General features: G+C 43.5%; 4 protein-coding genes across 11 annotated transcripts in view; 2 read left to right on the top strand and 2 right to left on the bottom strand.

Annotated features, from left to right (window-relative positions):
- sh3tc1 (SH3 domain and tetratricopeptide repeats 1) lies at positions 1-12503 on the bottom strand. 5 transcript variants are annotated; one of them, XM_077543389.1, is made up of 20 exons: positions 12363-12503; positions 9806-9891; positions 9582-9644; positions 9132-9262; positions 8769-8874; positions 8543-8683; positions 8068-8266; positions 7759-7835; positions 7052-7247; positions 6829-6959; positions 6055-6093; positions 4655-5959; positions 3857-3997; positions 3555-3773; positions 3296-3476; positions 2988-3138; positions 1923-2045; positions 1359-1509; positions 869-1065; positions 1-640 (listed from the first exon to the last, which is right to left on the bottom strand). In XM_077543389.1, exons 2-20 carry the CDS (start codon positions 9834-9836, stop codon positions 407-409), a joined length of 3816 nt encoding a protein of 1271 aa, XP_077399515.1. In that variant the 5' UTR covers positions 9837-9891; positions 12363-12503; the 3' UTR covers positions 1-406. The 5 variants fall into 5 exon arrangements, with proteins under 5 accessions (XP_077399515.1, XP_077399514.1, XP_077399516.1 ...); XM_077543388.1 differs by lacking the exon at positions 12363-12503 and adding an exon at positions 10010-10875 and having other exon boundaries at positions 9806-9867; XM_077543390.1 differs by lacking the exon at positions 12363-12503 and adding an exon at positions 10010-10875 and having other exon boundaries at positions 4655-5956.
- LOC144034557 (RING finger protein 150-like) lies at positions 11020-17083 on the top strand. The gene is made up of 6 exons (XM_077543393.1): positions 11020-11844; positions 12390-12640; positions 13317-13471; positions 14140-14236; positions 14316-14559; positions 14787-17083. The coding sequence occupies exons 1-6, from the start codon at positions 11388-11390 to the stop codon at positions 14903-14905; spliced, it is 1323 nt and encodes a 440-aa protein (XP_077399519.1). The 5' UTR covers positions 11020-11387; the 3' UTR covers positions 14906-17083.
- On the bottom strand, positions 16994-23308 carry LOC144034558 (protein phosphatase methylesterase 1-like). Of its 4 annotated transcripts, none has more exons than XM_077543396.1 (11): positions 23175-23308; positions 22582-22771; positions 21471-21528; positions 21280-21331; positions 19620-19774; positions 19315-19405; positions 18967-19252; positions 18671-18833; positions 17790-17854; positions 17516-17580; positions 16994-17423 (listed from the first exon to the last, which is right to left on the bottom strand). In XM_077543396.1, exons 1-11 carry the CDS (start codon positions 23201-23203, stop codon positions 17399-17401), a joined length of 1179 nt encoding a protein of 392 aa, XP_077399522.1. In that variant the 5' UTR covers positions 23204-23308; the 3' UTR covers positions 16994-17398. The 4 variants fall into 4 exon arrangements, with proteins under 4 accessions (XP_077399522.1, XP_077399523.1, XP_077399521.1 ...); XM_077543397.1 differs by lacking the exon at positions 23175-23308 and having other exon boundaries at positions 18967-19114; positions 19187-19252; positions 22582-23162; XM_077543395.1 differs by lacking the exon at positions 23175-23308 and having other exon boundaries at positions 16994-17297; positions 17391-17423; positions 22582-23162.
- abcg2a (ATP-binding cassette, sub-family G (WHITE), member 2a) overlaps positions 21827-26532 on the top strand; it is a 10696-nt gene continuing 5990 nt past the window's right edge. The window contains exons 1-3 of the mRNA XM_077543392.1: positions 21827-22037; positions 25200-25253; positions 25330-25457. Coding sequence (XP_077399518.1) covers positions 25218-25253; positions 25330-25457 — 164 coding nt within the window. The 5' untranslated portion in view covers positions 21827-22037; positions 25200-25217. The remainder of the gene's footprint in view (positions 22038-25199; positions 25254-25329; positions 25458-26532) is intronic.

A 26532-nucleotide genomic window follows, 5' to 3' on the forward strand; every position in this document is an offset into this window, starting at 1 on the left:
TTGCTTTTCTCAGATAGGACTTTATTCACATGACAAGTCACTTTTAGCTTACTTAAGGTTTTGTGTATTGAACATCCAATACTACAGCCTGACAGGCACCCCAATTTCTCCCACGAAGAAGATTACACTGACGCTCAGTGGCTCAACACTGACATTACTCTACACATAATTTTTTCATATCCTATTAACACTGAATTGCCCTGAATTGTCAAATTTACTATTATGCTCATTGTCCTTGCCAGTAAGACAATTCAGGCACTATTAGACTGATTATTACTAGTAATGTTTTTTTCCCACTATTGTAGGACATTGCTGCACACGAGTACAGCAATTGGAGCACACTAAACATAAATTTAGTAGTGCAGTGATTCTCAGAGACATTTCTTACTGCAATGTAATGTACTGTCTAGTAAACGGCGACATTGGCGCAATCCGCTGCCGTCTTCATCCTCCTGACGTTGAGCTCTGCGGCGAGGCCTCGGGATTTCTTGTAAAAAAAGAGCGAGAGCTGTCGGTCCATGAGGAAGTTGTGGTAGAGGGTGGCGAGGCGGGTGCACAGCAGCAGCTGCGACTTCTTGTTTCCCACATCCATGGCTGCGGCCAGCGCTAAATGGTAGTAGCCTGCGGCATCAAAAGGGTCCTGGAGAGATCAAAGGGTTATTTAGAACTAGAGATTCTTGTTGTTGTTAGCAGGGGTATACATTTTGGGATCCACAATGACCTGTGGGGCAAACTTTTCTTCTCAAGGGCGAAATGAACATACCAAATACTTGCAGACTCTTGCTAATGTACAGTAAATACTCATTGGGCCAGATTAAGGAAGGGAGCAGAACTGCGCCCCCGAAATGATCAACCAAAAACCCCGTACCTTCAGATTGTAGAAAAGGATGTCCCCCAAGGTCCGATAGACCCTGGCGTAATAGAGCGCTTCCTCATCGAACTGCAGAGGGGCCGGGCAGAGGCTCAAGGTTTTCAGGTAGTGGTGTTCAGCCAGCTCACACTGACCTAAACGGTGGTACAACGAGGCCAGACGATGGTAGGCCACTTGCTCGTTCAGGCGCTCACCTGCACGGAGCGGCACAAGTCGGCGTAGAGTCATTAAACAAATGGAAAGGTAAACATAAAAAATTACTGAATCAAAATAGTTATGGACATCTTTGTCTTGCTAACGCCTTCCTAGCAGCTACCTACTATACTTCTGTATTTTAATGTTAGTCACAATGGCTTGGGAAGCTAAATATTTTTTTAACATGTTTCTACCATCCTAGATGATATTCACTAGCCCAATTAGTGCTTTCCTTGGAAAGCCGTGTCATTCTACCCCAGCCAAAGAAAAGCAACGACTTGCTACTTCCTACCCAGCGTGATGCTGATGTCCAGAGCGGTGTGAGCAAACTCCAAAGCTTCTCCATACAGTTGGAGATTGAGCATGACTTCTGTAAGCTTGTTGCACAGCCCCAATCTGACGAACACCTCGCCGCTCTTGGCCGCGATGGGAAGAGCGCGATCCTGCGTCAAGGGCACAACACACCAAATGATCAACGCTACAGAAGTCAACCTCCATTCTATCGTCTTATTTATTGAAAAAACTCACCAATTTTGTTTTTAAGCTAAGGCCAAAGCAATAAAAATATACTTTGCACCATTTTGGTGCCAAAGAACTATACTAAAGTTAGTTGATGAGTTTCTATGACAAAAATAGTGATTTCCCACCATTTTGTGGCATGTAAAGTGGTCCCTGATCCTATTTGCATATTTTTTAATTCAACATACCTAGTTTTAGATGCCATGTTTTTCTGTTATGCCACAAGATTTTGCGAACATTTTTCCAGGTGGACCAATGTTATTGAAGGCTCATGTAGCAATGAGTGCAAGGCACGAGGAAAGAGTGTGTAAAAGAGAGATGTTTTGGAATGTCGTACCCTGTAGTAGATGATAGCCTTGTCTCGATCGTGGCTGCTGTTGAAGAAGATATCTCCAGCAGCTTCCAGCAGCTTCAAAATGAACTTGGTGTCTCCTGTGCTCAGAGCGACATCCTGAGCTGCCTGGCCACCGTGATCCAAAAAAGGAAAAATTAAAAGAGAAGCAGAACTGAAAAACAAAAACAGTACACAACTGTGCCACATAGCAATTTAGAATCTAATGCAAAATGCAATGCAAAACAAAAAATAATAATATATACTTGAAAAACAGTTTATTTAAAAAATAAAAAAAAGCTACTCAAGGATTGAGGAACAAACAACCCACAACCTTGGTTGGGAGACAGCCACTCTACCACCTGAGCCATGCCGCTCCTGCTGTGTGTTAGTATATTTATGATGTCTTGTACCTCATAGGGGCCCGTTTTTGGTCTTATTTTGGACACACCAGCAACGCAGTATAGTGGCAAACGGCAAGAGTGGCAAGGCTCAGGTGGTAGAGTGAAGGTCATGAGTTTGTTCCTCAATGCTTGAGTAACTTTATTTAATTAATAAACTAGTAAAATGTACTCAAAAGCCTCCTTGTAAAATTTACTTCAAATTTCTGAAGTGAAAAAAAAAACGTTACTAATTTTTTTCAAATAAATATTACTCTCTTCTTTTTTTTACAGTGAAACATTTCAATAAAATACATCAGACTTTATACCAGAGTTGCTGATGATTAAATGTCTATGTGTTTAGATCACTACAGATGTGTTTTGCTGGCCGTTCCAGATTTGCTCTGACCAGCCATTGCAGAGGACAGAAAAATGCTTATATTGTCTGACTTGTGGTCTAGCTTGCTGGCACTGTGAGGCAAATTTGAAATCTGATTGGATTCTATCTTCTTAAGTACTTTTCTACCATTAAGGTACTCAAAGCATTTCAACAGTATCTTCATTCACCAACTGTGGGTTCGGTTAACCGTCCCATTGCTAATGTACTTGGCCTTCCCTACAGATTGTGATGCATGGACAGATTAGACTGACAGCAACACAAACTAATTAAATGAACTAACCACTCGCATACCTGTACGTAAAGTTCCACCAGTTCCACTTGGCCGAGGAGGTGGTAGATCTTCCCGGCTTGCAGCCACCCATACGCTTCCTTCTCCCTCCGGCCCAGGTCGATGAAAATACCCAGACTGCTCTTGGTGTGGTCGAGAGCTATGCGATAGGCCCTACGAACGATAATGAAACACATGTTTCAGGTAGAAAACGATTGTGAGGGACATTATTGTAATCTACAAGTTAACTTCAAGCACTTGACAAGTAGTTCTGACACAATGTAGTACACAGTTTTAACACGTTCTACTAGTACGTAGATATGTCATACACCTGTCTGTGGCCAGCGAGAGGAAGAGCTGGCTAATGGCTTCCAACGCATCACCCTCATGTTCTCGATCTGGTGTCCCTTGAAGCAGCCGGACCTGGTACTGGCTGTAGATAATACGCCGGGCCCGGTCTGGAATCTCCCATTCGTAAAGATGGCACAGGCGTTTTACTGCCATCAGCTGGCCTGGCAAACATTGACATTGATAATAAAAAAACAATGTTTCATTTTGGACATTACAATCTAAGTTCTTTGGCAATTTACAGTCTGAGAGTTTGGCATTGATTGCCAGCAGCAGAGCCCACTCGTAGCATCCTTTCCCATAATGCATCCGCCGCTCCTTTACGCAATGTTGTCCCAGTTCCAGCAGCACGGCGATGAAGGTCGCCTCGTGCCCTCCTTCCAGCGCAGAAAAGAGCTGCACAGACTCCATCAGGTGCTTCTGAGCTAGTCCTTTAGCTCCAGCCTTAAGACATAGCAGGCCTGTGTGAGTAGAAGGAAACTCCAAGTCATTGACTAAATTTCCGCTCATGTCATCATCGGATGCTAATAAGTACATCAAATACCAAGGTTAGCAAGCGCTACCGCCCAGTTTGCCATGTCTTCGTACTCTTGGCAGATGTCCACAGCGGCGTGATAGTTCTCTGCCGCCCTGCGAAGGTCACCCATGCGCCGGAGAGCCACGCCACGCATGTTGAGTACCAGCCCTTGACGCCAATCAACAGCAGTGGCGGGAGGAAGTCACATGTGACTACACAAATACTCATCAACTTGTCAAAGTCAGTCATGCATGTCCCAAGTCCTAAAATTGGCAACTTAACCCTTAACCAACGGGGTCAAATTTGGCCCCTATAAATTCTGGTACTCAAATAACAAAGACCTTCTTTTTTTTTTAACTTCAAAAGTCCAGAGTGCCACTTCTGACCCCTGCATGGGGCCATCTAGTGGATGAATATTGCACTTACATGAGCCAGAGTGGTGGTGACAAGATGGCTGGCAACATGCTGTTTTGTTGAGCTGGAAATCAATCCAAACAAAACCATCTTCTCAGCAAACCATCAGATGGTAAAATTGTGTTTTTATTTTTGTTAAACTATTTCATATCATGTTGCAGAATGCTTAGGATTATGTTTTATATATATATTTTGATAAATTAGCAACTCTGAGCTAGTTAAAAAAAAGGGTTAAAATTGAAAAAACATATATTTTGGTGTTCAGTGAATTTATAGCAGTCATTTAATGTTTCATTCATAATTTTCCAAAGAAGAAAAGGGTTCTTGGGTTCTCCAGGGTTAAGTCTGACTGGGGTCAAGTCATGTGACTCTTGAAACAAGATTGAAATCCAAACACCAAAATCCACAGACCTTCCAGTGGCGTGGTGCAGTGCTCCGGAAGGGCAGCCAAGACCGAGTCTAAGACGTGCAGCCCCAAGCTCGGTTGAAGGTCGTAGATATGGAGCCATGCCAGCCAGATGAGGGCGCTCTTCTGTTCTGCCACGTCGGGGGAGGGAGGCGCGTTGTCGATGAGAGCGCGCATGAGTCGGATGGCGTGTCCGAGCATCCCGTGCTGGTAAAAGAGCTGCGAGAGACAAAGGGCCAGCTGGTGCTTCAAAACAAAATGTTGTCCGTGGCGTGGTGCTCCTTGACCGTCCGCCAAAGAAAGACAACGGTGCAAATATGGAGCCATGTGAGCTGGGAATGAGTCCCTGTCGTCGGTGTTGTCTGAGACGAGGAGCAGGCTGCTGAGGCCATCGGTCAGTGTCGCAGATGGATGCAGCAACGCTCTTTCGGCTGAGCAAATACTGAGACGCCGGAGGCCCATTTCACGATACAGCCTCCCAAGGGTTAGATGACCTCTGCCGGGGGAGACGCTAGACCTTCCCTGAGCTCCGGCGCAAAGAACAAGGAGCCTCTCTAGGTAAGGGACAACTTTTGACCACTCTTTATGACTCCAGTGGTGCATCGCCAGAAGATAGCAAGCTCGGGCTTCAGCCATTGTGTTTTGAGACAGAACCGCCTTCTTGAGGGAGTATTCAAGAACCGAGCTTTCCTTCACACATTCCAGGCAATATGACGTTCCCATTAACAAGGCCGCAAGTCGATCGGACATGCCAAAGAAGCTCTCTGTGTTCTTCTGTAAAAGATAAATGGCGGCCAGGTTGGCGTAAATACTCGCCAGCAGCCTGATGTCTGCGAAAGTTTCACGGGGAACACTGAGAGCCTCTTCAAAGTAAACGCGAGCCTGGCTGAATTTGGTCTTGGCGGCGCAGAATTTGCCCAATAGGAAGCACAAACGAGTCTGGGACCACAATAGCCGTTTCTTCCTGGCGGTTTCCCTGGCGACGGACAGAAAGGAAATCAACTCGTCCTCACAAGAGTGGCCGCAGAAGATGGAGGAGGACACAAGTTCATGGCTGAGGATGTAAAGAGCTCTGAACTCATCTTTGGATTCTCGTCCTCCAAGAAAGGACAGGAGCAAAGTGATGTCCTCGGTGTGTTGTCCTTCTTCGGCTGTCTGAACAGTGAAACGAGGAGCTTTCACATGTTGGCCTTCAGCTGGATCCTCTTGGGTTCTCATAAGAACACATTCGGGTGGGAAAGGCTTTTGTCCGTCAAGAAGCCGCTCTATATTTTCCATGAAGTCAGGCTCAACTGGGGCTGAAGGACCTACTGAAAAAAGAAAAACAAGACCCTGAGACCAGAATCTCCCTCATACTTCCCGCTGCTTTGGACTCAGTCTGTGCAAGAGCCATAAAAGGACTTACTTGATTGATTCCTCTTGGAGTCTTTGTAACTGAACACATCTGGGATTGAACAATAAAGAACACACATTTGTATCTTCTCCAGACTTGCATCCTCAATGCAAGAGCCTGTTTAATGTTCAAAATCAAAGACAGATCCTTTGAACGTAACCATAGAATATGGAGCCAAACTTCTTGTTAGTAAACCACGGGTCCACCCCAAAAAATTATTTACAATAATATGCCTCTAAGTCTAAACACGACATTTTGATTAATATTGCGTTTGTGGAATATAAATAAAGCAGCAAAATCCACCCGTTTTTATTTATCTATCTCTCGTTTTATTTTGCCACCTGCTGTCGACTGAAAATGACATCACAGTTGCTTAGGTCTGTGGTAACGACCAATCAAGGCTCACCCGTTTGCCGAGTTGGTCATGTGACATTCGCAAACTGAGCCGTGACTGGTTGTTATCTGAGCGTTGAGCAACTGTGATATCATTTTCAGTCGACAGCAAGTGGCAAAATGGCCGCCCCCTGAGATGGACAAAAAACGGCTGGATTTTGCTGCTTAACTCATATTCCACTAACACCATATCAACCAGAATACCATATTTAGACTAATGGGGCTGCGTAGAACATATTGTAACAAATGTTTTGTGTTGACTTCCCCTTGAACAGATCACCTTCACAAGAATGCCAGATTTCAAATTATTTGGGGGGCTTTCAAAATTGAGTCCCACCTGAAATAGCCTCATAAATTCAACAACTACATAACAAAAATGTTTAACATTTTTACCTAGTTTGTAGTTACGCCCAATATCACTTTGAGATGAGCTCTTAAGTAAGGCAGTAGTTTCCTCAATGACCTTATCTTCACGCAAAATGAAAACGTTGACTTCTTCTCCGTCTAAAAGAGCATTTACGGACCTGGACACACGATTAAACAATGAACGACACACCATTGCTTCTGAAAGCCGTTTTGCTTCTTATACGTTTTCATGTTGTGACGACACACTCACTCGTGGGTGTCACCCGTGGGTTTCACCTGGCTCGTCCGCACCAGACCCGCTTCTCTCGTTTCCTCCTTCATGCCCAAGAACCAGCCGTGACAGGACACCAGTCGTCCCACGATGATGATGCGCTCATCCGGGGACACGCTCAGCTCGTCTGGACCTTCTGCATCGTATTGCACGGTGGCCACACATGTGCCTGTGGCTGAATATGACAAGTCAACCTGATATCAACGGTATGTATTTTGGTCCCAATATTACCGTAATTCCCAACCAGTGTCCCATGGGAAATAAGTTATTTCCACTTAATAATGTATCTTTGTTCAACAATCTATACCAGCATCCTATAATGCCAGGCAGAACAATTCAACACACCACAATGTAGACGTGATTTAACATTAGCATTAAGCTAGCAGATTAAAGGCTAAACAACGTGGACGTTTTAAAAACAGTACTACATTGTTTATCAGTTGCCAAACTGCTAATTGTACAGTGTGTTGAGTTGAGCTCACTGCAACCACACAGTGCTCGCATCTCAAGCCTGTGCTGACAAGTCAATGTAAAAAAAAAAACAACAACAACAACAAAAGAAATCAGTTGAACGAAGGCTTGTATTTCGAAAAACCCGTATCTCAAGGCACCACTGAGTGTGCTTTGGCTCAATAATAGATTGTGAAGCGCTGCAATAAATCTGTGGATGCAAATTGTCACCTCACCAAAGTGCAGAGGGAAATCACGGACAGGTTTCCCATCACCCACCAAAATGCTCTCTGCACAAGATTTGAGAAACCACCTGTGGACACGTCACAAGAAAGACAACGGCCACTTAAGTCACCATTGCAGAGTGCCACTAGCAAGTCTGCATTTTACATTATATCTTAGCATTAAGCTAGTACACTTTGCTAATAAAAAAAATAAAAAGAACATTCTGGTGTTTATCAGTGAGTGGAACCCAGTCTGGAACCAGTTTCCCCTACGATAAACAGGGCTTCATTGTATTAGGTGTTCCTACTATTTTGACTCACTGATGAAAAGGTATTACGGGCTCCAGCGCAGGTTTGGGCGCGGTGCCCCTGGCCCCGTCGGCCAGGCAAAGCACAGTCCAGCCCGAGTCCAGGAATGGAGGCTCGAAGAGCGCGATGTCGCCCTGTTCCAGGTACAGGTCAGCTCCGGAGGTGCAACTGTCAAACATCTGGCTGGCGGCGCAGCGGGCAAACAATGACGCTGACAACACACATCGCAACAACTTATGAATGAATCCACTTGACTTTGACTTGGAATTCATGAGACTTGACTCAAACTTGAAACCCACAACTTGATGATTCTTTTTTATTTGCATTTATTTTATTTTATGTAAATTTATGCCACTAATAAGGTATAAGTCTCAACATGACCAATTATATTTGACCAGCAGACAACAAATAAGTCAGTATTCTCTGATCTTCATATTATTTTATTGTATGTTGATGACTATCTTCCTGATTGTATGTTTATCTGTACCTTCTTGCAGGAGGACACATGTGTAGTGAGCATGAAGCGTGTCCTCCGGGACGGAAACTTCAATTCCAAGATTGTTTTCCAAGGAAAGGAGCCACAATTTCTGGTCAAACAACAAATACTCCATGCAATGACCCAGCCGACCTATTAAAAATATGATACGAGCCCCGCGTGAAAAACATTTTTGAAGATAAAGAACGAAGCTAGATCATGTCAATGTACAACTTACCATGCTTGTAATATGTTGTGAACTTCCACACTTCCTCGAATGCTTTGAACGTGACAAAAATCACTTGGTCTTCACTGTCAATGGCGACCAGGTGTGCAGACAATTCCTATTTGACAGTGCACAGTGTTCCTTTTTAAAATACATATTTGTTTATTGAGTTCATGTCAGTCTGTACTCCTTGACTTAAGGAGTTGAATCTACTTCCACTTTTACCAGAGTGTTTTTTTTTTTACACAAGTTTCTGTACTTCCGTTTATGTACAGTGCAAATAATTTGGCCATCTTTGTTTGCTTCTATTCAAAGTGAACTAATTCTCTTCACATCCTCCTCTACGAAGCTTCCAAGTGTGTTTTTACGACGTACCTCAATGAGAGCGCTGAGCTCGGTGCTGTCGGCCTGCTGATTGCGCAGTTTCCCTCGCAGCATTTCCTGCGACTCCTCGTGTGCAGGAAGACGCTCAGGACCCATGACCACATCCAGGCGCACGGGCAGAGCTGAGCACAAAGTGCATTAAAGTCAGGGATCATCATCCAAACCTTCCTGAATACCGTCACTTCCACATCGGCTGTTCATTGAGAAGTACAGTAACTCAACACCATCCAATAAAAAAATAAGCATTGTTTAGTCTCTTGCCTGATACAGACTTCAAGATTAATCAGTGACTTCAGAGGGTGAATGTATAAACTGCTTGAAATTGACTCACATGACATGACTACTACTGGGGTCATTTAGATTTTTACATGTCCTACTTCTGCTTTCACAAACTTTCCCTGAAACACATGCAATATGGCATATATGCAAAAAAGAAGTGACCTGTTGGAGGATTCTCAATAGATGTTCCCTTCAAACTGGCGGCATCTCTTGAAAAAGCAGCACCTGAAGGATACATAAAGAGGAAAGAAAGGAATAGAACAAAAATTACTTGTTGAACCTACAAATCAACTTATATTAAAGAGCATTTTTAGATACCGTGTATGTTTGACAGGATTAGGTACAGCATTATGATGAGAGTAAAAAAAAAAAGAACTTTTTCTTACCAAGTCTGCTGTGTCGTCTGCTTTTTTCCATCTTACACGCTTCTGCTGGTCGCACAAGCACACTGTGAGGACACACATCAGCACTTCTGTGAGGAGGAAACAAGTATCAAGCCCACACTGGCTCTCCAAAATAAGGGCTAGATAATTAAGTGGTCATAGAACGTTACACAAGTAGTCAAATATGTTAAATTCAGGAATCCTTACCCTCAATAATAAGGCTACTCCTCCATTTCCTTTTCTTCCCTGGGCTGACAAAATGTCTTTATTTTCCCATATAGATGAAGACTTCTTTTAAAAGTGCGCATGCATGCGCTCTCAGTCCAGCCATTTGTTGGTTAATCATCACACACTGAGCAAGCAAACTACTTTCCACAAAAATGGGGTGAGTAAGGGCTGCAGGATGAGGAAAAACACGGGAAGCAGGAAGTTCTCTTTCCCAAAAGCTATTTTACAAAAGATGGTTGTAAATCCGATGGAAGCGCTAGATGTACATTTCATTGCTAAGAAAAATACTTATTTTTATTTTAGAAGGTATATCTCCGCGTGCTCCTCAAAGATTTGTCTGCACCATGTTGTCAGAAACATCAACAATCAATAGAAAGCAAAGCCCATCAGGAAAAAAGGGCTGTGAAAGGTAAACCAAACCTAACCTCTGTGAGTCACGATAATGAGATAATATAATCTGAACGGTCAATGCAAACAGTGAAGTTCACTCTTTAAAGGCTTTTATTACGCCATACAGGGAACCTATTGCAAAACGTGCACTTATAACAGTTTTTTCAACATAAGTTGTCATCGACACTGGCAACGTAATATGGCTGCCCTCTGGCTTCAGTCATATATAAATCCGTGGGAAAACTGTGATACAATCTGGGTCAAACGTTTCGTATGCCAGACCGCTAAGTGGCGTAAATACGAAATACTGCACCGCATACGACTTCTAACTGACGCAAGTAAGACCGACTCAAAGCGGATATTGAAATGGTTCCTAAGTCAAAATAAAATACGTAGGAAGTAGTTTTCTTTCTTTTTTTTTCTTTTTGGTTGGGCAGTCTCTATAAAAGTGAAAGGGGCGGTGAACACAGAATAAACCTAATATCAATTTCACGGCTATAACGCCGCAGTCGTTGATTGAAGGAAGCTTTCCACCAAATATCAGCCTAACTTTTGTTTTGACAATCCACAACCGGGCGTAGCCTTCCTCGCTAACCGTGAGGCGCTAACTTGACACCAAAAGGTTGGGGCCCAGTCAAAACAATGCAGTTTAAATGGCGTCTTCAATTTAAAGGGAATCCCGAACGCCCTCAGCCCGATCGTCGATCCTCGGCCGGTGTTGCCTTTTGATTCGCGACTCGACCCGTCGCCGCCGCTTTGCTTGCGTTTCCCCGACCTCGCGCGGATGTTTTTGTCGGCTGCAGATGGAGGCGGCTAGCGGGCGCCTGCTGTTAACGTAGCCTGCCGCAGGGGATCTAAGAGAAGGAAGACGGGAAGACAGAGCGAGTGACAAACTGACGGACCTCCAGACGAGCACCGCTCCAGCGGCGGCACCTATGGCGGACTAGGACCCGTGCATCGTCCCGTCATGGCTCCGTGCTCCGTGGCGGCGGCCTGCCGCAGCCTGGCCCTCTCGACGTGGCTGCTGTCCTTCTGCTTCGTCCACCTGCTGTGCCTCGACTTCACCGTGGCCGAACGGGAGGAGTGGTACACGGCCTTCGTCAACATCACGTACGTGGAGCCAGCCACCAAGGCGCTTCGCACCGACAAGACCGAGTGCGGCCGCTATGGGGAGCACTCGCCCAAGCGGGACGCCAAGGGGGTGGTGGTCCTACCCGCCGCCCCGCACGACCGCCAGGCCTGCGACCCCGCCACCCCGTTCCTGGCGCCGGCCCACGCCGGGGCCTGGGTGGCTCTGATCGCCCGTGGCAATTGCACGTATAAGGACAAGATCCGACACGCCGCCGATCGCAACGCCTCGGCCGTGGTCATATTCAACGTGGGCTCGGCCAACGCCAACGACACCATCACCATGCCTCATCTGGGTGCGCTTGCCGCCTCCCTTTCCTTTGGCCGTCGCATGATCGTGGGATTTGGGGGGAAATCTCGGGATTAATCTACAGATCATATACAGTACAGGCAAACTCAATTTGATCATCCCCAGGTCAAGATGACACTTTACAACTGATCATCAGTCCCTCAAATAGAAAGGAAGACAGGGTGTCTGGTTCCAGAATAATATTAAACAGTTGGGACACGTGCATTAAGATAAAATCAAATTAAATTCAGGTTCCAGCACAGTTTTGGTTCATCCTGAAATTTCACCTCAAAGCCAGATAGATTACCCCTAAAATGTTTTGCCTATTTAGCATGGTGCGGTGTTCAGTTCCTGGTTAGTGACTATAGGTGGCACATATAGAAACAGGCAAGACTAACTAGTCAAGTTGTCCGTAGATGACAAAGCACTCTAACAAGCGACTTGAAATGACAACATTGCTTGCGGAAGGTGTCGGGACTTATCTTCAATGCATCCCACAACTGCCACTGAAGGTTTTCCTCTCACCTTTCGCCACCCTTCTCCCCTCCGCAGATACAGGCGATGTGGTGGCCATCATGATCCCGGAGCCCAAAGGTCGCGAGGTGGTCTCACTGCTGGAACGTAACGTGACGGTCACCATGACCATCACCATCGGGACCAGGAACCTGCAAAAGTACGTGAGCAGGACCTCGGTTGTCTTCGTGTCCATCTCCTTCATCGTGCTGATGATCATCTCGCTGGCCTGGCTCGTCTTCTACTACATCCAGAGGTTCCGATACGCCAACGCGCGAGATCGCAATCAGGTAGAAATGGACGGGTCTGCCACACAAGGGCCTTCTTGGGAATTGCTAACTCATCCCCTCATCACCGTAGAGCAGTGGTGTCCAAACTCGGTCCTCGGGGGCCGGTAGTCCCGCAGGTTTTGGAGGTTTCCCTGCTCCAACGCACCTGTTTCAATCAACAGGATTGTTATCAGGCTTAGTAGAGCTTGCTGATGAGCTTCAGCTGTGTTGGAGGAGAGAAATATCCAAAACCTGCGGGACTACCGGCCCCCGAGGACCGAGTTTGGACACCACTGCCGTAGAGCAAGGAACCCTGGTCCTCGAGAGCCACTGTCTTTTTTTTTTTTTATGTCTCTCTCCTCAAACACAGCTGATTCAAGTGATCAGCTAATCAGCAAGCTCTGCAGAAGCCTGTTAACGATCTTGTTCATCAATCAGGTGTGTTGATAGAGGGAGACATGGAAAACAGGCAGGACAGCAGCTCACGAGGACCAGGATTCCCTACCACTGCTGTAGAGGGACTTTTTAGATGCTAACGTCACTGAAAAGTCGTCTAAAAATCCTTCCCAACTCAACATATATTTGCCTAAATGTGCCACAAGATGGTGCCAAACCAATTATTTTGCAATTAGCGATTCCCAGACCTGCTTTCAAACGCAGCGTGGAATAAGCCCAACTTGCCGTGCCTCCTCTCCAGCGCCGCCTCGGTGACGCAGCCAAGAAGGCCATCAGCAAGCTGCAGGTGCGCACCATCAGGAAAGGTGACCAGGAGACTGAGGCTGACTTTGACAACTGCGCCGTGTGCATCGAAGGCTACAAGGCCAACGATGTGGTCCGAATCCTGCCGTGCAGGTATTTTACCCATCATTATTTCCCAATTTCTATTGTGGTCGTTGGAAATGTTGCATTAAATCTACATTGACATGTCAATGGGATTTCCCATTAAAAATGAGCATTAAGCTAGCAGGTGCCGTTTATAATTTAGCGTTGGTTGTTTTGAAAACACAGGAAGTAATAATTAGCTGTCTTTTATGTTTAGTTTTAAAGTAAACTCGCACTCGGGCAGCAATAGGGAACTAAATCAGCAACTATCAAAATTAACCATCGGCATTTCAATGGCATTTTCCATCCAACATGAGAATTAAGCTAGCATTAGCATCAAGCTTGGTTGTTTGTAAAACACAACAGGTAATTAGTTGCGTTTTATTTATAGCATAAATTTATGGTGGGGCACTAAATCCGCCACTATCAACTAACTAACCATTAGCATGTCAATGGGATTTTCCGTTTAAAATTAGCATTAAACTAGCGTGTGCCGTTTTTAATGTCGCATTGTTTGATTGTTTTCAAAACACCACAAGTAATTTGCTGTGTCTAGATTAGATGTTTAGATTTAGAGTAACCCTTCGCTGGGAATTAATTTGTTGAATTTTGATGGAAAGTTTTCAAAATTCCCCAGCATAATTTACCTGGAAATGTAGCTGAAAAAATTCTGACTCCAATTCTGTGTGTCCTTGGAGACATTTGTTCCACAAGAGCTGCGTGGATCCGTGGCTGCTGGACCATCGCACGTGTCCCATGTGCAAGATGAACATCCTGAAGGCGCTGGGCATCGCCGTGAGTACGCCGGTGAATGCGAGTGGAGCGCCTCTGCTTTCAAGTGGCGTCACATCTGCTCTGTCCCCCTCGTGCGCAGTTAAACGCGGACTGCCTGGATGACCTGCCGCTAGACTACGACCTGGCTCTGGGTGGCGGGGTGGGGCCCTTGGCGCTGGAGGCCGTGGTTTCCGGGGCGGCCGGCGACGGCACACTAAGCGAGGGAGGATCCTCTGTGATCCTGGACCCGGGGGTGCGACGCATGGGACTCCCGCAGGACTACCGGGACCCGCCCGACACCTTGAGGGACAGTCCTGTGACGTCTACCACCGACATGCACATGGGTGAGATGGAAACTTTCGGCGGCAATTATGCTCTCATATTACATAAACTTGCTGAGTTCCTTACAGTGGTCTTTGAGATCCAAGTGTTTTTAATTACGAGCATTGTCACAAAACAAATTAAACTTGTATCGCAAGGCACCACTATAGTATTTAAAAACATTCCCAACTTCATAATGTGGCAGGATTTTCACTGGAAATGTTCCCCCTCCCAATCTTGCGTCCTGCAGGTGAGCTCCAGCCATTGGCGAGCAGCGTCTCCGTGGCGTCGCTAGTGATCGCCGTGGAAACGGGTCTGTTGGATGAGGAGAGATCCGTTCAAGCGTCTCAAATGGGGGATAAGTCCTAGGAGGAACCTAGAAAAAAAACTGAAAAGGAAAAAAGCAAAACAAGCGACATGGAAGAGGACCTCCAGAGTTTGGCCCAGTTCCAACTGTTACCTTAACCACACCGGGTTTCCCCAAAGACCCGGTTGACTGCGGTCAGGGTCTTCCTCTTCCGGGATCTAAATGGTAGACTCTTGTCAGTGTATTTTCAGTCGTGCTCGACATCCCAAATGTCCACTCCCCAACTTGCGCGGATTCATGCTGGACTTTCAGAATCCAAATAGACCCAAAATGATGAGGAGAAAACTCAAAGCAAATCTCACACCAGTCATGAGTCGAGTCAGACTTAAGGTTGCCAATTTTACAACTCGCGTGGCCAAAACCGATCAAGAAAATTGCAACAAAGACAAGCGACACAAGTGCAACATTTACTTGAAGTTCACACGTTACTAAGACTACATTTACATGCAGTACCCTTTTAAAACATGAATATTGGCAATATTTGAGTTTTGAAAGACCATGTAAACGCGCAAAAACCCAAATAAGACCCCTGGGTAACCCCTTTTCGAAACCAAATATTTGGTTATATAAACACGGTCCTTTGAACGGAACTTTAGTTTGTGTTCTGCGCTTGCTCAATTCGCAAGAAATCTTGGTTTTTGAGAACAAACTATTTGTATGTGTGGCGGCCATCTTACGTTGCCAATTGCTAAACGCGCCTAGCTAGATAGAATACATTGATTTTTCCGCTGCGTTTTCATGTTCATTGCCAATGTATGAATATGTGTTTTGTGTTACGGGTGTAACTGTCTGCTCACGCATGAAAACGGGTTACCCCGGATGTTTAGAAAACCAGATTTTTGACCTTAACCTGAATATTGACAGCATGTAAATGTAGTTTGAAAGCCGTCAAGCTACGTTAACTTTACAGTTTAGCTCACCGATAGCTGTTTGAACAGACTTGGTTTGTGGCTAATGTACAAACCTATTCGGTGACTGAGCAAGATTGTCTGACTTGACTTTTGACTCCCGAGTCATGACTGGACTTGCTTGAAATTTAGCAGCCATTTGATGTGACTTGCTTGTTTTTTTTTCCATAACAACTTGACACTTGCACACGCGAGTTCCTCCCACCTCTGGCTGTCCGCCTGTCTACCTTCTGCGGAATCTTCCAGGACCTGTGTCCGTACACTTCTTGTCCTGCTCCAGAATCCCGCCATAAGGCCACCGGGTGAACATTTGTGCCGACTTGGTCCTGGCAGCGTTTCAACGGGCAGTATTTAACAGTGTTTTCATTATAGTTACCAGTGTGTCCAATTGTGTAGGGTTCGTTCTCCGTCCCCAAAAAGAAGGGACAAAATGGTGAACCAGCAGAGATTTCAAACATTTCTACATTCGTCCCGCCTACTGACAATCAATATTTGGGTCTCGTAAAAAAAATTCTCTTCCACCGTTCCCGCCGACGCCACGGAGAGACGACAGAGTGACTACGAGAGCTCCAGATTGTCATCTATTTTGCTACCAGAGGAGATGTTTATTTTTGTAATGCCAAGAAGACTGAGTCGACCCCCAGCACCCCCCGCCCCCCCTAAGCGACGGACATCCTAAAAGGTCAACATTGTTCCATGTTGAATCATGAACTTGCACAGCTTGCATCCAAAACCGAAGCAAAACAAAACAAGTGTCGAACTCCTTTTTGTAGCGGGTCACGTGTTAGCTACACTTTCCTTCGGCGTGCGTTAACAAAAATTTAAATGGAGAATCACTGAAAAGTATCTATTTCAGTGTAGGTTTTCTGCCAAAATGAACGTATAGACACATTGTATTTGCTTTAATGGTCCGCATAAAATTGAGTTTGGCACCATTGATTTTGTGAAGTGTAAACATGACGCCATTCTTTGTGTATGAGAGCATTTCAATGACATTTTACACTCTTCTTTCTTAGTGTTGGTGGGTCATATATAAAACTTCCCAGGATGATTTATGGCCACAGTTAAACCCGCCATTTTGTTGGGGGCTGGGAGATGCAAATTATTTTTTTTGCTGTTGTCAAACCTTACCTTGCTATCCGTTTTTTTGAGCACTTGAACACGGTGCAGAGCTTGTTCACTGTAATGTGTGATGATGACGCGTTGTTATGGCTGCGTTTCTTTTGTGAATGCTGTTCTAATTAAACTTCTCTCTGTTGTGTTGTAAGCTTTCACATGTTCGTTCTTTTTGTTGTTCACATTTGACATTGACAAAAAAAACAGCCTTGGCCACTATTTTTAACATTTACACTTTTTTAATGTTTAAAGCCTATAATTAGCTATTTAGCAGCAAGCTCCAGATCAGTGATGAAGATAAAGGGGTTTGTGTTGTTTGAAGCGTGCAGATCTATCCATATCCATTTTCTGTTCGGATCTTTTTGCTATTCTGAAATACAATTTGTATATTGTGTGAAATGTGTTCTCTAGCTCCATATGAACTGCATCCTTCACTTTGGAGAAAGGGTGAAAAGTGACTTACGTCTGACTTCAGCTGGCCAGAGAAGAGTTTGGACTGGAGAGAGAATGGAGGGGAAAAAAACCTGAGTCTGTCCTCATTTGACTTAAAAACACTTTTCTTTTCTCCTTCTGTTGGCACATTTTTACCTTGCTTCTCTTCTGGCTTCTGCAAACCTGTGTCGTAACAGGAACGCAGCCACGGAGTCAGCAACCTTCACACACAATAACGACATCATTCAATGAGCAATATATCATGTAAGATAACATTTTACAGAAGCACCCAAGCAAAAAAATAAAAATAAATGAGTGCTCAGTGCAATAACGGGTCAAAACTGAAACCACCTTGATTTCAACCAGTATTTACATGCGATGATGCGAAAGCTATTTAATTCCTTTTCAAACATGAACTGCGGTTTCTTACTTTGTCTGGTTGATCCTCTTGCACTGCATGACCACAAGGCGGCAGCACCTGCATCATGAATTTACCTAAAGACAGGCACGGAGCGCAAACGTGACAAAGGGGAGGCAATAAAGTACAAATAGTATATGTATTTGACATATCATGTACCTACTGTTGTTTACAACAATTGTAAGCGTCTAAAACAAGGCTTGCCTAACTTTGGTGTCTGGAAGAAATTTTTCAAAGACCTTCATTTAAATGCCATAAATCCTAACCCTCATTAGTAGGAAAATAATATTGCTAACCCGCCACCACAAGTTAGAAACCCACCTAGTCTACATTCTCCTACATTAACTCATTCACTGCCATAAATTCATTAAAAAAAAAAGATTATTAAAAATTAGGGGCGATAATTTAAAAAAAAAAAAATTGTAATTAATCGCATGACTTCACTAGTAACTCACGATTAATCACAAATTTTATGTTTGTTCTAAATGTAAAAATAAAAAATTCTAGGTTTTCATACTTTTGTTAACAAAAGTGGAAAAACATGTTGAACTAATAAAAATAGTTCAAATGAATTTTTGATGTTTATACCCGTCAATTGGCAGTGAATGAATAAAAAAAATAAAAAAAAGATTATAAAAAATTTGTAATCATAATTAATCGCATGACTTCACTAGTTAACTCACAATTAATCACAAATCTTATATCTGTTTTAAATGTACAATAAAAAATCTAAGTTTTCATACTCTTGTTAACAAAAGAGGGAAAAAAGCTAAACTAATAGAAATAGTTCAAAATAATTTTTGACGTTTATAGCCGTCAATGGCAGTGAATGAGTTAAGCAATCACCAGGTTCACGTCCTGCCTGGTGTGGCAACCAGGGGAGCGTGTCTTACCTTGCATCTGACCGATGGTCAGGTCTCGGTCCAGCCGGTCGATTCCTGCCAACAGGAGGAGTTTGGGCAGGTGGCAGCCCAAAAAAAGGTTGGAGGTTCCTCGAAACCAGCCGTCCCAGTACTTCTCCGACTTGGGCAGGTCTATACGCCATTTGTAGACGGTCTATAAACACGCGTGACAAAGGATAGTATCGTCTTGGTCTCATGATGTCAAAATGTGAATAGAATTATGTAAATAAAAAAATTTTTTTTTTTATTGGAATTAGGAATTGCGAAACTCCGTCAGTCGCCTTTACCTGGGCATCGCCGCCGCCGGCCTCTGGAGCGGCGTTCTCCTCCTCATCAACGTAGCTTCGGTCGTAGAACTCCTCATTCCGGTCCTCTACTGCGTCGTCCCTCACCGGCCCGGCCCGCTCCAGGGTGTCGGCCTCCTCCACTTCACATCTGACACACAGCAACAAGTTTAGCCAAGGTCGGAGTCGAACATCTCTAACGACCAATCGAAACCAAACTAACCTTTTGATCTGACCAACCATTGACACTCTGGCAGATTCCAGGTTCCGGATTTGTCCGCTCTTGACGCTAACAGAGAATGAAACACATTCAACGAGCTAGCTAGCTACTTACCTAGCAAGTTAGCTCACCTCCACTCGATGGCGTGGTCCAAAGATTTAAAGGACTTGGGTCTCCCCTTTAGGAAATTCTGTATGGTGTGAAGTGCCTCCATCGCACTTCCTGTGCACGTCCGTTGCAGAATGGTGGTCAAATCGCCGACGAACGTACGGAACACCACGTTCGTTGGGTTAGTTTCCAACCGAGCCACACACAACAGGTGAAAAGCCATTCTAAATGTGTTGCTAACTTGCTCCAACGTTTGTGTTTTAATATACGTAAAACTAACAAACCAATAAAGGTGAACTAGGTCAAGCAAAAAAATCAAAGCCCTCACCCTCCACAACGTCGATGGCCACAAGTCCAACGGCGGTGGGCAACAGCGCGTTGCTGGCCACGTGCACGGCGATGGCGCCGCCAACACCGTGGCCAATCAGGACCACGGGAGGGGGGATCTCACCGTGGCAGGCCCGGATCACGTTTGCGACGTCGCTGTGAGTGGCAAAGAATGTCTGGTTAGTGTCTGGATAATGGGTCGGCAACTTGGTGGGAATATATATATTGTTTGCTTTAATTTGTTTTTGGACTTGGCTTGTTTGTTTTAGAACTAGTTTTAGCCATTTTTTTTTTACTGTTAGGCTACTTGTTGGGTGCAACTTATCTAACACTACGCATTGTGATTAAAAACTGAATAAAATATATATTTCACTTTTAAAATATGGGCTTACAACCATCAACAAATGAAATGCAGGTATTGTTTAACAGTCAGCAGACTGAAGTGCAAATGAGGACATAAAAACTGCTTCTAAGCTTGAATGCATCACAGCATATAGTAAAACAATTCCTAAGACGCATGCAGTATGGGCTTTGTTTTTATATCTTATATCTACTCTGGCTTGGCGTGTGGGCCGATATGGGCGGGCCTAGTGATGTCATCAAAGATGAAAAAGCAAAAAATTAAGATTTCACATGAAAGCTCAAAGGGACATATATTTTGAATGAATGTACCAGTAAATTTGTTTTTGCTTTTGGAAATTAAAAGCAATGATGGTACTACAGTACCATTTAGTGGCAGACTGTTTGAAGTGAAAAAGGAGAGTACATGCTAGTAGGGGTGGGCCCAAAAAAAAAAAATCGCGATTCTCATTCAGTACGGTTCAGAATTGATTTTAAATGTCCCAAAATCGATTTTGCTCAAATTATTTTATACTGTCTTGCCTTGTCTGTGTGTGCCTTTATTTGGAGCGCTGTTCATGTTGTACCCGGTTTGGCCACTGAGGGGCAGTGTGGTTCCACACGGTCTAACACACTGTTAAATTGTAGCCACATTAGAGAGTAGAAGGAAAAAGTCACTATCAAGTTTTTCCAATAAAAGTTTGTTTTTTTTTCCAGCGTGGAGCCGTTCTTTTGAGTAATAAAAGTGCCGCGCTAATTAGCATTAGCGAGTCAGACTGGAGTAGATCATTACAATTCCTTGCACATCTATAGATTGAAGCAAAAAAATATTGTTAATCAAATCATTTTGAATCAAAAATCGTTCTAATTGAAAATCGATTCTGAATCGAACCACAGACCCAAAAATCGGAATCGAATTGAATTCCCACCCCTATTTGTTAGGTAACATACGGGCTGAGTGGCAAAAGAGGAGGAGCCTGGGATACAATGCGTCTCATCAACTGGCGGAGAGCGCCAGCGCCAGCCAATTTGATGGCGCTGCCCGATGATGTCGTTTCTGGGCGCCATGCAGTAAGTGAAGTACTAAATAATTTGCAAGCGACTGTTCAGCCGTCCTCAGGCTGAAAAATTACATTCATAAATCAACCTGAAAGTTAATGTATGTAATTAATTAACAACTATGAAAACAAAGGACATTTTCGCTATAATGAAGCGCAGATTCAGTGAGTTCTTGTTTCTTTGCAAAACACACAAAAAAAATGTTTTTCTTAATTTTTGTTATTTGGTTGCTTTTCATTAACTACAATAACATTGGTGTTTACCTGGACATGGTTTGAGTGGAGAAGTCGTCCGATTGGTGGACCAGAGTGTCTCCTTGACAAGAGGACAATTAGTCAATGAATACACAGTTCAACCAATCAACACTTTGATAATGGATTTTGCATTCCCATATACCAATACAAAATATGCATGCGAGGCGCAGGTATCGAAACGGACATGTCGTGAGGCTCACCGTGCCCCCTGAGGTCCATAGCGAGCACCTGGCAGCCCACTCTGGCGATGATGGCCGTCTGCAACAAACAAAATAGTAAGACACAGACCTACTAGCAGGCTTGGGGAGTAACGGAGTACATGTACCGCCCTTAGGTAATCAGATTACAATTTTTTTAAACTGTATTCCATTACAGTTACAGGAAAAAACTGATTACAGGTACATTTATTAAAAATGGGGATTACTTCCAGGGATTACAATTTCTACAATGAGAGAGAGTGCAAAAGAGGGCGAGTGAGAGAAAGAGAGAGAGACAGAGAGAGAGAGAGAGAGAGGGAGAGAGAGCGCGCGTGCACGCCCGCCTGCGTGAGTGGGACCGTTGCTAGTGTGGGGGAGGTGGGAACGAACCAACTGATTAGTCGTGTCCTCCACACGCGGGCAGTTTGAAAAAGCTTCACGGACGGGAGGAGGAAATGGCGACCGGTATTTACTGGAATTTACTTGGAGCAAAAGTTTGAGCTGAGAGTCCAGTGGCATGCTACGCGCTGTAGCTTCTTGCTAGCTTGCTCGCTAGCCTACAACCATAATGTGAGTTACACCTTCCAAACAAATCTTCATCCCACCAATTCACTATTTAAACATCATGCACAACATATACATGGCTAAACTTGTGACTGGGATTAAAGTTCATTTTGCAGTTGATGTCATCATCATCTTCATTGGATCTATCTATCTAAGAGCTGTGGTTGCTTTCAGTGACAGTTTGAAAACAGCATATGGCCTTAAATCAATCAATCAATCAATATCTTACATGCTTTTTAATTACACAAGGATTTTTGCTATTTGTAGGCTGCCCGGGTCCCAATCACCCGCAAATAGCAGGGGCACATTGTATAGAATATATATTGTGGTGAGATTTATTTTTATTTTGTCTTCATGAGCATACTCAATATTGGAGTAATCCAGTTACATCACTTTAATATTATGGTACTTGGATTACATTACTAACTACAATTTTTAGCAGGTAACTTGTAACGGATTACATTTTAAAAGTAACCCTCCCAACCTTGCCTACTAGTGCACTTAATTGTCTTACTTGTGGAATGAATGCCTTCCCTGGGGTCACACTCACAGTAAAGACAGCCCAGGACAGGGCAGAGTGTCCGCCTCCATGGAGAAGAACCAGCAGGGGGCCCTCACGTCCCGCTTTGTAAACCCTGAAAACGTCTCGGCCGTCGGCCTGGCCCACGCTCACGTCCTCCATCTGCTCAAAATACTCCTGCCACGACACGGGCGAGTAGTCCAGGTTCTGGCCCACGTCGCTGGTCCACATGCAGGCACACACAAAGCGGCACACACTCTTACACTGGCGCCTTGAGATGTGAGCGTTTTTGAGATACATGTTGCTGTCGTGCCGATTTGCGTTGACATGCAAACGTAAACTTGAGAGTTAGCGGCAGTCAACTCTCAAGTTTGGATTTAATAAAAAGGAGTTTGGCAGATAGTGAAAGAGTCTGTGATTATACTGCCCCCCGGTGGTCAAGGCAGGCATATCACAAGGAGCAGTACAATGACTTGAATTGCTGCATTAACTCAAGAAAGCAGAAACTATTCTAACTACTTTTTGACCTTGTATTTCATTGTTATGTAAAACAAAAACACACAAAAAATACAACAATTCAAGGCACCGGTGGATCTTATCCGAGTTCTAGAAAAGTGACTTACTGCTCCTTGTCGAAGTTCTCCTCCCACATGTTTGCTTCTCAGCGGCTGTAGCGTTCCGCGGCCTTTCTTTCAAGTGTCTCTCCCAAGACTTCCATCCAGTGAATAAGAAGATGCCCCGCGAGCGCGGATACACACGCCGGAACAATAACGAGTCAGCTGGCCGCGTCAGGCGGCATCTCGGCGGCGGCCGCCCATTGGCTGACGGCGACGAGTGGGCGTGTAAATTGACACGCTTCAAACTTTTTTATGTATGTCATTTACACTTGCGCTCATAGAATTTTGTAAGCCGTGTACCATTCTATAAAACTTGATGAAGCAGGCTTTGATATGAGATGTTATGCTGCATATGAGAACAATCCGTTAAGAAAATCACCAGTATTACTTTTCGCCGAATAAAACCCATAAACGTGCAGAAGAATTTGTAGTACTGTATACTCAAATCGCAATAAGCAGCTGTTTGGCAATCTGAACAATTCAAACGAAACATAAAAAAGAATTACACCATTTAGCCCCCTGCTAGCTTAAAGCTAACATGCAGGAAAATACTATTGTGAAAGGTTAATATCAATAGTGGTGGCTTTACATCTCTTTAAGCAGTGACTATATTTTTTATGAAATACAACTAATATTCCAGAAGTAGTAGTAGAAGTCTATTCCTTTTAATTTGTGTCTAAGTTTGTATTTTGAATTACTAGCGAGGTCAGAGAACGAATCCAACTCGGATCTCGAGGCACTGTTGTACAGGTATATCCATTTTTTTTATCCCAATGAAATGTAACAATTGAAAGGATTGTTATTTATTTATAGTAATGACAATAAATGATGTTAAACGCTATTAGCTGAAAGGCTAGTTAAATTAAACAAGGCCTGAGGGTTTAAAATCCCAATTAAGAGCATCGCCAACTCCACCACCTGCATTTCACTTTCAGTTGTAAGTGACACATACACAGAAGCAGCAAGCATTCACCTCAGGTGTGAATGACAGACAGTCGCCTAGTAACCAGCAGAGGACGACTCCGGTCCTCAACTATCTCAAAAAAAAAAAAAAAAAAAAAAAAATCAATTTTCTTATCTGGGATCACAAAGCAGCATCAGCTTTATGGGGAAGCCTCGCCTCACATCTCTCAAACCATTTTACGTTTCTGTCTAGTTAGCGCCATTAAAACCTTAAAACAAGTTTTCCCTTTTAGTTACTTAAATTTCTTTCACAGGATGAATGAGTGTACTAAGATGGCCTTCGCCTTTCGTCACTGTATCTGAAGTATCTTGAATTCTTTATTCATCGCCGTGTCATGTATCGAAATGGTTACTTTTTTCATGACGTGGAAAATGAGCAAGACACCTGCACACTGTATCAATGTTGAACTTGGGTCACACCTCGGGTTATAAAAGCGGGCTGTACGCTACAGTAAAAACTCCCATTGATGTGAAGAGCACACACATGCAATCTCTCCTGCAGTGCAGCAGTGCTTAGTGTTTGGATGACAGTCAGAGGCTGATTGTTGCCGCGTACGGTGAGTGAGCCTTTTTCTTCTCATTTGCAAAATGAATAGAAATGTGTGTTTTGAGTTTGAAGAGGAGTAATGACACAGTAGTTGAGTGTCAGAAAGGAGGTCAGAGTTCAAAGCCAGTGGTAATAAAAGCAGGCTTTGAAAAGGTCTTGGAAGTTAAATCATTTGTCATCATCAAGGGGTTTTCAGGAGATATCGGCACTCACTTGACATGCTTAGCTTTGGGAGGCTCGGCTTCTCCAAAGAAAACGTGATTTTTGACGCTTCACTTTACACCATTATAATATAATACACAACTGGCGATGAGTGAAGCCAATCTAAAACTCAAGCGATGACCATGCCATGTCATAAAGTCAGAGCGCGCTAGCGACTGTGCTAACGTCAACGTTTTGTGGCACCCACAAAAGGTTGGTTTGAAAGGCACTCTTCCATTGCTTCAACATTAATTTCCATGTGTCCATTAACGGACTATACCAAACCTTCAGAAATCGGATGTTTGTTTTTCATTCTGTAGGAGGGCGAGCAAGTTACAATGGAACTGCAGCAGACTAACACAGTCAAAAGCCAGGTAACAAGTGACCCCGATGCCGCAACATTTGGAAGTAAGGTTCAAGTCTGCATTTGTGTGCTTTTTTGGTGTTCAGTGTGCAGGTACACTGCAACAAGGCGCCACGGTCAGCTTCCATAACATTCACTACAAGGTGACGCAGGCCGGAGGATGTTTGTGCTGGAGGAAGAAAAAGACCACCAAAGATATCCTCATTGACCTCAAGTGAGAAACTCTTTTGAACGTGAAAGCATTTGTGTACGTGCTGGTCGACCAGGAAGGAAGCGCGCTTTGTCCGACAACAATGAGCTGGGCTTCGACAAATAAACGCGCACGTGAAAGGTTCCAAAGAATCTTCAGTCGGCACAAAATGTCAGTCCTTCCTTTTACAGTTTCCGTGCATCCATGTCATTTTTAAATGACATGTCATGTTATCCCCTAGACTAAAGGGATCTGCAACATGTGGCTCTTTATAGTCCCTCTCCTGTGGCTCCTTTTGGATCTAAATTTGTTTTTTGTAGAAATTAATATATTTTTTAAATATTTATGTGTATTTTTTTAGATAAAATATTCTTCAAATGAATTAATGATTTACATTAACTCATTCACTGCCATTGACGGCTATAGTCGTCAAAAATTTATTTGAACTATTTCTATTAGTTTAACATTTTTTCCACTTTTGTTAACAAGAGTATGAAAACGTAGAATTTTTTTAAATTGTACATTCAGAACAGATATAGAATTTGTGATTAATCGTGAGTTAACTAGTGAAGTCGTGATTAATTACAATAAAAAAATGTAATCGCATGACGCCCCTAATTTTTTATCTTTTCTTTTTTTAAATTGCGTCAGGCATGTTTTAATTGTAATTAATCCCATGACTTCAATAGTAAAAACATGTTAAACTAATAGAAATAGTTAAAATGAATTTTTGTTGTCTATAGCCGTCAATGGCAGTGAATGAGTTAAAAATGAATAAAAAAATTAAATGTCAAGTTGTTAGAAAAAGATGAAAACTTTTTTTTAATTACCTAAACATGTCCAAAGACTGATGATAAAATGTCCAAAAAGGAGCAAAAGCATAAATTTACCATATAATGTCCATGAAATTGCCAAAAATGTCAGAGAATTGAATAAAAAGGCACTAAATAAAACTTTCAAAAAGTAACCTGAAATGTCCAAAACGTCAGAAAAGTACCATAAAATAATTTTGGGAATTTTCCAAAAAAAAAAAAAAAGGCCGGGTAAAATATTCAAAAAGTAACATTAAAAGTCCAAAAAGAAAAGAAGAAATGACAAA

The sequence above is a fragment of the Vanacampus margaritifer genome, chromosome 15 (genome assembly GCF_051991255.1).
Source record: "Vanacampus margaritifer isolate UIUO_Vmar chromosome 15, RoL_Vmar_1.0, whole genome shotgun sequence".
NCBI lineage: Eukaryota > Metazoa > Chordata > Actinopteri > Syngnathiformes > Syngnathidae > Vanacampus > Vanacampus margaritifer.